Source organism: Artemia franciscana, chromosome 15 (assembly GCF_032884065.1).
Source record: "Artemia franciscana chromosome 15, ASM3288406v1, whole genome shotgun sequence".
NCBI classification, from domain to species: Eukaryota; Metazoa; Arthropoda; class Branchiopoda; order Anostraca; family Artemiidae; genus Artemia; species Artemia franciscana.
The window spans coordinates 344,998-355,483 of NC_088877.1; the positions used below are offsets into that span (position 1 = coordinate 344,998).

At 35.8% G+C, this 10,486-nt stretch overlaps 1 protein-coding gene across 1 annotated transcript in view; it reads right to left on the reverse strand.

Moving 5' to 3' along the window:
• LOC136036668 (polyamine-transporting ATPase 13A3-like) overlaps positions 1-1,839 on the reverse strand; it is a 107,255-nt gene extending 105,416 nt beyond the window's left edge. Inside the window, exon 1 of the mRNA XM_065718975.1 lies at positions 475-1,839. Coding sequence (XP_065575047.1) covers positions 475-493 — 19 coding nt within the window. The 5' untranslated portion in view covers positions 494-1,839. The remainder of the gene's footprint in view (positions 1-474) is intronic.
• Between the last annotated feature and the right edge of the window lie 8,647 nt (positions 1,840-10,486).

Genomic DNA, 10,486 nt, shown 5'->3' on the forward strand with positions numbered 1-10,486 from the left:
ACCAAGCTTGGTACACACCACCTGGTGTATGTGATTTCTGAAAGTCGATAAAACCTTGCAGTTTTTTAGTCTTCTATTAAGATTTTTTTTTCCAATTGGGACAAAATCGAAGTTTCATCTTCTTCCATTCAGTTAGAGGTTAATAGCGTCACTCGATAACAATCTTAGCTCATTCCTCAATTGAGGTCACGATTCGGCCAAGTATCCATGGATTAGGAAGTTTTGCCAGAAGGGATCGATATTAAACTCCATAGCGAGTAGCGTGAGTAGATGATTCGTATAGCTATCGTTAACGACCCTGGGATAAAAAATCAATATGCTTAGGAAGGTTCCTTTTAACTCCTCCTTCCCTATGCTTGCCTCCACTTCGCCAACTAAAATAATTGTTACATACAAAAATTTCATAGAGACCATCAATTATATTAACATTGATTGTTTAGTAATTAAATATCTATTTACAAATAAATTACTTACCAGCCTCCAGGTCAACCATCTCCAATTCAGTTATTTATCAACAACCTGATTATCTTAAAGACAAGACCAAATAGAACAACAAACTCAAGTTCTAAGTTTTATCGTACTTCCTCATTAAGTCTATTTACATAGCATTATCATAAGTTGCTAATTTCAGAAGACAAAATTCCAATTCAAATTCTTGACAAAAGTAATCAATTCATTTTTACGTTATTTATATTATTTTCGCTACAAAGTCGGTACTGACAACCGAAAAACTAAAACACTAATTCATTGGATGTAAGCTAGAGAAAGACTGACTCAAATTCGGGTTGAATTTTCAATTTTAATTGATTACCGCTTCAGGTATACATCAATTTACAAAGGTCACAACTTACAGGTACTTCAAAAGGTAATTATAACAGCTTAATACAGGGACGTACGTAGATTTTTTGAGCGGGAGGATGGGTTTGAAAAAAATACTTGGGTACTTATATGTTATAGCGACCACACCAAAGAAGTGAAGTTAGGTTAATCCTAATGAAATATACCAAAATATGATGAAAATATAATATTTTAGCAACAAAATTATGAAAACTGCAACAGAGAATTAAGGAAAGCAGGCCGCCCAAAACGCGTTATATTAAATACCTTACCAAGTTTGTATATTAAATAATTAATTAAAATAGATATTATCGATGAAAAATAGTAAAACATAAAATATTATATAATAATATGAAAAATATTATCGATAAAATAGTAAAACAGGGCAGCACCCTTTCACCTAAGTTGTTTAATATTTTTATTAATGATGTTGTTAATTTTCTAGAGAATAGATGGGCTCCGAAAGTTAGCCTAGGGACTCAAAAACTATCTCTCTTATTATTTGCAGATGATATATATAAAAAAGTTAAGGCTGAATACTGAAAAGAGCGAAGTTGTTATTTTTAAAAAAAGGAAGGTTGGGGACGATGAAAAATATACATTTAAATTTAATAATAAGGAACTATTTATAAGTAAAAGAATAAAATATTTAGGCTTTATCTTATCGGAAAATGGAAGCCTAAGGAGTCATGTTGATGAAATAATTCAGAGAGGTAGGGTGGCCACGTCAGCTATATTTAGAAACCCGACGATAATGGGGATCAAAAACCTAAAAATGCATAAAAGAATATTTAACACAAAAATTTTACCCGTGATAGAATATGGAGCAGAGATATGGGGTGGAGAAACGGTGCAGCAACTGGAGTCCCTTCAGCTCCAGTATTATAAAAGAGTGTTTGGTCTACATCAGACAACTCATTCACAGATTCTGAAAGGTGATATGGGCCTGTTTCAAACAGTTCGTGGTAACGAACTGTAGTAAGGAGCGACCCGGCTCAATAGTAACCAAAACTCTAAAACATGGAATTTTGATACCAATACCTACATCAAAAGAATTGCATTTTAATGCTGATTTTAAATATATAAGTTTCATCAAGTTTAGTCTTACCCATCAAAAGTTACGAGTCTGAGAAAATTTGCGTTATTTTAGAAAATAGGGGGAAACGCCCCCTAGAAGTCATAGAATCTTGACGAAAATCACACCATCAGATTCAGCGTATCAGAGAACCCTACTGTAGAATTTTCAAGCTCCTATCTACAAAAATGTGGAATTTTGTATTTTTTGCCAGAAGGCAGATCACGGATGCGTGTTTATTTGTTTTTTTGTTTTTGTTTTTTTTTCCCAGGGGTGATCGTATCGACCCAGTTGTCCTAGAATGTTGCAAGAGGGCTCATTCTAACGGAAATGAAAAGTTCTAGTGCCCTTTTTAAGTGACCGAAAAAATTGGAGGGCACCTAGGCCCCCTCCCACGCTAATTATTTAACCAAGGTCAACGGATCAAAATTCTGAGATAGCCATTTTATTCAGCGTAGTCGACAAACCTTATAACTATGTCTTTGGGGACGACTTACTCCCCCACAGTCCCCGTGGGAGGGGGAACAAGTTACAAACTTTGACCAGTGCTTACATATAGTAATGGTTATTGGGAAGTGTACAGGCGTTTTCAGGAGGATTTTTTTTGGTTGGGGGAGCGGTTGAGAAGAGGGGGATATTCTGGGGGAACTTTCCATCGATAGTTTGTCATAGGGGAAGAAAATCTCCATGAAGGGAGCGCAGGATTTACTAGCATTATTAAAAAAAAACAATGAAAAAATAAATATGAAAAAGTTCTTTCAGCTGGAAGTAAGGAGCAGCATTAAAACTTAAAACAAACAGAAATTATTGCCCATTTGAGGGGCTCACCTCCTCCTAATACCTCGCTCTTTACGCTAAAGTATTTTTAGTAATTTCAACTATTTATTCTACGGCTTTTGTGATTCTGGGGTCATTCTTAATGAATTGGGACAAAATTTAAGCTTTAGTGTAAAGAGCGAGGATCTGACAAGGGGGCGAACCCCCTCATATATGTAATAAAAATATGGGAATACAAAAGTTCTTTACGTAAGCTAATTTATAAGTTACGTAGATCTTTTACTAACATAAATATTCGTAAAAAATTAAAAATTCTAGTTGCCTTTTTAATTAACCAAAAAATTGGAGGGCAACTAGGCTTCCTCCCCCGCTCTTTTTTTCTCAAAATCATTCGATCAAAATTATGAGAAAGCCATTTAGCCAAAAAAAAATGCAAATTTTGTTTTAATTATTCCTCTGCGGAGAGCCAAAATCAAAACATGCATTGATTCAAAAACGTCCAGAAATTAAATAAAAAAAACAAGTTTTTTTAACTAAAAGTAAGGAGCGACATTAAAACTTAAAACGACTAGAAATTACTTCGTATATGAAAGAGGCTGCTTCCTCATCAACGCCCCACTCTTTACGCTAAAGTTTTTTACTGTTTTAAAAAGAAGAATTGAGAGAAAGAGTCAAACTTTAGCGTAAAGAGCGAGGCGTTGATGAGGATGCAGCCTCTTTCATATACGAAGTAATTTCTGGTCGTTTTAAGTTTTAATGTCGCTCCTTACTTTTAGTTAAAAAAACTTGTTTTTTTTATTTAATTCTTTAAAGCTACGTAGGTATATTTTAATGCTTAGATTCTGGTTGAAGTTAACTAAGAGTAATGAAGATAGACTAGTAAGAGTGGCATATGAAGAGAAGTTGAAATGTGGTTTAAAAACCTCGTAGACATCCCAAATTAAATCATTACTAGAAAAAGTAGGAATGCCTTGTTTATGGAATAATGGTCTTTGCTCTCGTGATGTACCAACAAATTTAGAAAGCCAGGTACGATTTATATTAGAGAGTCAGGAAATTCAGCATTGGCAAGGGCTAGTTTTTGATTCTACAACCCTACAACATTATAATCAGGCAAAACCTAGTTTTGGGGAGGAAGTTTATTTTAAATTTAATTTACCGGCTATGATTCTACGTCGTTGGATTCAGCTTAGGGCAAATTGTCTTCCAATCCAGAACAGGCAAAAAACTTTCGACAAAAATAAAATGATAGTTGGTCCTGATAGGCGGTATGTTTTTTCCCCTTTGTAAAGATGATGATGAAGACTTGGATCATTTTCTCCGGAAATGCCCGGTGCTCTTGGATTTACGGGAAATTTATTTGCATGGGATTAATTTGATGCTTCCGGGTATTCTACAAAATAGTAACCCAACCACAATATTTCGAGTGGGAGTATATATAGATAAATCTATATCTATATTTTTGAATTTAACAATCGAGGGAATAGTTGTGCGAAAAGTGGAAGTCATGGCCCATTGTAGAAAAAAGCCAAGACAGATTGTTGAATTAAGTGGGCAGCCCAGTCAAGGGTTAATTTTATCCGTTGGATTGCCGTTGTTACTGTCTGCCATTTTATGCTACACCTTTCCGTGCAAGAAGAAAAAGTTTCATATGATTAATTTCTTTTGTAGTTAGATTAGGTACTTTTTGCGTTGAATTCTGTTTTTTTGTGCGTGTTCGTACTGTTGTTAATTTCCTTGCTTGTTTGTTATTTATTTATATTTTTGTGTGTATATGGCCCACGGGTTTTTGAAATACACCTATCTATCTATCTATCTATACTATTTTACTGTTTTAAAAAGTAGAGCTGAAAGAAAGAGTCAAACTTTTGCGTAAAGAACGGTGCGTTGAGGAGGGAACAGCCCCTTTCACATACGGAGTAGTTTCTGTTCGTTTGAAGTTTTAATCTCGCTCCTTACTTTCAGTTAAAAAAAACTCTTTTTTTTATTTAATTTATCTTACTGAGACTAAGCTAATTATCTCCGAATGCAGACAGAAAAACTGATTTTAGTCAGATTATTAACTTGCAGTTCGTGGTAACAAACTAAAAGTAAGGATCAACCCGATTCAATAGTAACCGAAACTCTATATAGATACCAATAGATACATCAAAAGAATTGGATTTTTGTGGTGATTTCAAATATATAAGTTTCCTCAAGTTTAGTGTTACCCATCAAAAGTTGCGAGCCTAAGAATATTTGCCTTATTTTCGAAAAAAGAGAGGAAAGCCCCTCTTAAAGGCATATAACCTCAACGAGAATCACAGCATTAGATTTAGCGTATCAGAGAACCCTACAGTAGAGGTTTCAAGTTCTCATCTGCCAAAATGTGGAATTTTGTAATTTTTGCCAGAGGAAAGATCACGGATGCGTGTTCATTTACTTTTTGTTGTTGTTGTTTTTTTTCTCAGGGGTGATTGTACCGACCCAGTGGTCCTAGAATATCGCGAGAGGGCTCATTCAAAAGGGAATTATAATTTCTACTGCTCTTTTTAAGTGACCAAAAAATTGGATGGCAACTAGGCCCTCTCCCAGGCTAATTTTTCCCAAAGTCGTCCAATGAAAATTTGAGATCGCCATTTTGTTCAGCATGATCGAAAAATATAATAACTATGTCTTTAGGTGTAAAATGATCCCCCACAGTCCCCGAGGGAAGGGCTGCAAGTGTGAACTTTGCCCATTGTTTACAGATAGCATTTATTATTGGGAAGTGCAAAACTATTTTTTTTGGGGGGGGGCTACGTTTGGGATTGATTTCTATGGGGAGAATTTTTCTTAAGGAGGAAAATTTTTGTGGAGTGAATATTCCAGGGGAAATGTTACAATGGGGGTTTTTGACAAAATTACTACACGAAATTCTTTTTAATTGTCTTACATTCTCTTTGCCAAATTTTTAGGCGAAGATACTCCACGGGAATTATCCAGGTTGTATTGCTTTCTGGTAAATAATTTTCATGGAAGGGGGCATTCCTGGAGCAATCGAGAAACCGATTAGAAGTTAAATCTTATTCTAACGAAAAAATGCTAAGGAGAATTTTTCAGGGTGAATCGTCCACAAGCAGTTTTACAGGGAGGGGGGATTCTCAGCGATTATGGAACATTCTGGAGGAAATTTGGCGAGGGAGGAGGTGCACTTTACGTTGGATAAAATTTCCACGGAGGGTTTTCTGTGAGGGAGAGAGGTATATTTCATAGAGGGTGAACCAGATTTGCCGGCATTTTTGGAAAAATAAACAGATATTATGCCATATGTGAAGGGTTAAACCCTCCTCAATACCTTACTCTTTATGCTAAAGCTTGACTCTTTAATAAAATTGAAACACAGGGGCCGTTTAATTAGAATAGGAAGCTTTTTAAAAAGTCTTAACAGCTTTAACGTGAAGAGCAAGGTATTGAGGAGAGGGCAACCCTTCATAACCGGAATGAATCTACCAAAATTAATATGCAAATTTTGTTTTAATTTTTCTGGTGCGGTGATCCAAATTTGAACCTGCATTAGTTGAAAAACGTTCAGAAATTAAATTTAAAAAACAAGTTTTTATAGCTGAAAGTAAGGAGTGACATTAAAACTTAAAACGAACAGAAATTATTCTGTATGTGAAAGGGGCTCTGCCCTCCTCAACGGATTTTTTCTCAATGAGGATTTAATACAATGGGGTTGAGCTAAATGGGGCTAAATTTTACAGTCTTCGTCATTAGTATAGTATATTTGCGTGTTGTTTCAAGTAAACCCCTATGTACGCACTTGCCTAAATATCAATTTGTTAGGCACGTTTGTAGGAAAGTTTAACATATTGGGATGCGGATTATTCCGAAACCTCCTGAGTACTGTGAATAATACGGAAAATATAAGAGCTTCTGGGGATCAACGCAAAATAATGAACACGTTGAGGAGGAAGGGGAGATCACAAGATTCCAACCATTCGTACATTTTCACACTTTTTTAAATTTTTTACAGCCTAAGACAGTGGTGTCAATTGGGTTGAGAGAGGAGGGAATTGCCGCCCAAAAGTTTTGCTTCCTTCCCATATTTTAAAAAATACTTTTTTCTGGTACTTTCACTTAAAAAATTATAAGATTCGTTATAAGAAAAAAAATTAAGACCTTTTTAAGATTTGTAGTGATTTTTGGGATGTAAATTATGTTTGAGGGCTTATAGGGATACTCACATGGTAAACTACCATTGATTTTACGGGAGTGTCTTATCAATCTACGGTGAATTGTATTATTAATAAATTAAATAAGATACCCATTTCCGAAAAGTATGCCCCTGATAAAGTTTAGCTCTTCTGTGATGTAGGAATCAAAACAAATGCTTAAGGCACGATCGACGAGAGGGATTACGGTAGCTCTTTTAACCTGTGGGGAGGTGGTTTGATTTAAAATGTAAACATCTATTGTTTTGTGTTAGTTTCTGTAAATAGTACAATGAAGTTTATCTAAGCTAAGAATAATAAAGACATCTAGGAATGAGATTTTATTTGTAATTTAAATTTCTCGGGTAAAATTTAAATTTCTATCATACGTATTAAGGTGACCTAAAAAACCCCTAAGCTCATTTTTCCCATAATTCCAAAGTAAAATTACGTCATCCATGTAACGTGGTACCCCACGTGGTCCCCAAGTGGTATGTTTGAAGAAATATGAATTTATCGCCCAATTTTTAATATGCTCTGCACAAATATTCACCAATACATTGAAATGCATTGAATACTTGTTACAGAGTTTAACCAAGGTCATTAAGACCTCGCAATCTATTCCTGCTGCTGAGACTTCTATTAAATGAAAATTTTCGTTTATTTTATTTTCTAAAAATTGCTCAGATACTGCTACATCAATATTTGTATACATAGAAACAACGTTAAAACAACTTATAATTGTATTTCCGAGATACTTACGTTTTTGAGTTTTTCCAACTAAATCAACCGAATTACACATGCATAATTTTTGAGAATAAAGCAAAGGTTTGAAGGCTGTATATATTGGAGCGAATTTGACCGAATTTGACCGAGCTAAATCGACCGAATTACATATATAAGATTTTTGAGAAAAAAGCAAAGGTTTGAAGGCTGTACATAACCATTTTCCAATGTTGGAGGCGGGGGCTTTCGTACAAGCTACGGTGGGCCTTAAGGGATCGCCTTGTTTATGTAATTTTGATAGACCATAAAATTCTGGAAAAAAGCTACCCCTGGGCGGGGGGGGGGATTTACTATATAATTGCGAAGTAATTTTACCATTTTGTTTGGATTTTTTAATTGATTTATAATTTTGTTAGCAAACTTATCAGTATGATTTTGGGTTATAGTTGTATATGTAGCTTTGTCATTTAGATGTGAATAAATTGTTGTGTCATAATCTGTCGTATCAATGACTACCAGAGAATTGCTTTTATCTGCTTTAGTCAAACAGTTCGTGGTAACGAACTGTAGTAAGGAGCGATCCGGCTCAATAGTAAACGAAACTTTAAAAAATGGGATTTTGATATTAATAGATGCATCAAAAAAATCTAATTTTTATGCTGATTTTAAATATATAAGTTTCATCAAATTTCTTGTTACTTATGACAAGTTAAGAGCCTGAGAAAAGTTGCCTTATTTTGGAAAATAGGGAAAAACACCACCTAAGTCATAGAATCTTAATGAAAATCACACCATCGCATTCAACGTATCAGAGAACCCTACTGTAAAATTTTCAAGTTCCTATCTACAAAAATGTAGATCACGGGTGCGTGTTTATTTTATTTTTTTCCAGGGGTGATCGTATCGACCCAGTGGTTATAGAATTTAGCAAGAGGACTCATTATAACGGAAATTAAAAGTTCTAGTGCCCTTTTTAAGTGACCAGAAAATTGGAGGGCACCTAGACCCCTCCCACACTCATTTTTCCCAAAGTCAACGGGTCAAAATTCTGAGCTAGCCATTTTGTTCAGCAGAGTCGAAAAACCTAATAACTATGTCTTTGGGACGACTTACGCCCTCAAAGCCGCCGGGGGAGGGGCTACAAGTTACAAACTTAATGTTTATTGAGAAGTGTACAGACGTTTTCAAGGGAACTTTTTTCTTGTATAAGAAGAGGGTTGAGGGGAGGGGGCTACGTGGGAGGATCTTTTCATGGAGAAATTTGTCATGGGAGGAGAGAATTTCCATGAAGGAGGCGCAGGATTTTCTAATATTATTTAAAAAAAACAATGAAAAGAAAAATATGGAAAAGTTTTTTCAACTGAAAGTAAGTAACAGCATTAAAACAAAACGAGCGGAAATTATTACGCATATGAGGGGTTCATCTCCTTCTAAATATCTGCTCTTTACGCTCAAGTATTTTTAGTAATTTCAACTATTTCTTCAACGGCCTTTGTGATTCAGGGGTCATTCTTAAAGAATTTGGACAAAATTCAAGCTTTAGTGTAAAGTTAATTCGGAAGTTAAGTATATTTTTTTATTAATAACAAGAGCTAAGAGCTCATATGGCACTTGTGACGAGGCAAGAAGAGCTAAGAGCCAAGAGATCATATGGCATGAGCTCTAACAAAATTCTATGAATCGATAGATTGAATTAAAAGGAAAATCAGAGGCTTAATGCCGGTCAGGATTTAAAATAAGAGCTCTGAGTCACGATGTCCTTCTAAATATCAAAATTCATTAAGATCCGATCACCCACTCGTATGTTATAAATACCTAATTTTTTATAATTTTTCCTCTCCCTTTAGCCCCCCAGATGGTCGAATCTGGGAAAATGACTTTATCAAGTCAATTTGTGCAGCTCCCTGACACGCCTACCAATTTTCATCGTCCTAGCACGTCCAGAAGCACCAAACTCGCCAAATCACTGAACCCCTCCCCCCAACTCCCCCAAAGAGAGCGAATCCAGTACAGTTCCGTCAATCACGTATCAAGGACATTTGCTTATTCTATCCACCAAGCCTCATCCCGATTCCTCCACTCCAAGTGTTTTCCAAGATTTTCCCCTCCAACTCCCCCCAATGTCAAAAGATCTGGTCGGGATCTGAAATAAGAGCTCTGAGACATGAATTCCTTCCAAATATCAAATTTCATTAAGATCCGATCACCTATTCGTAAGATAAAAATACACCAATTTTCACGTTTTCCAAGAATTCCGGTTTCCCCCTCCAACTCCCCCCAACGTCACAGGATCTGGTCAGAATTTAAAATTAGAGCTTTAAAGCACAAGATCCTTCTAAATATCAAATTTCATTAAGATCTGGTCACCCTTTCGTAAGTTACAAATACCTCAATTTTCAAAATTACCCCCCCCCCACCAACTCCACCAAAGAGAGCAGATCCGGTCCGGTTATATCAGTCACGTATCTTAGATAGGTTTCTATTCTTCCCATCCAGTTTCATCCAGATCTCACCACTTTAAGTATTTTCTAAGATTTCCGGTACCCCCCCCCCCAATTACGCTGGATCCGGTTGAAATTTAAAATAAGAGATCTGAGTTACAAGGCCCTTCTAAATATGAAGTTTCATGAAGATCTGATCACTCCTTCGTAAGTTAAAAATACGTCATTTTTTCTAATTTTTATGAATTAACCCCCCCCCCCCCAACAGAGCGGGTCCATTCCAATTATGTAAATGAGACTTCTGCTTATTTTTCCCACCAAGTTTCACCCCAATCCCTCCAATCTAAGCGTTTTCCATGATTTTAGGTTCCCCCATCCCAAGCACCTCCCAATGTCACCAGATCCAGTCGGGATTTAAAATAAAAGCTTTGAGACACGATATCCTTCTAAATATC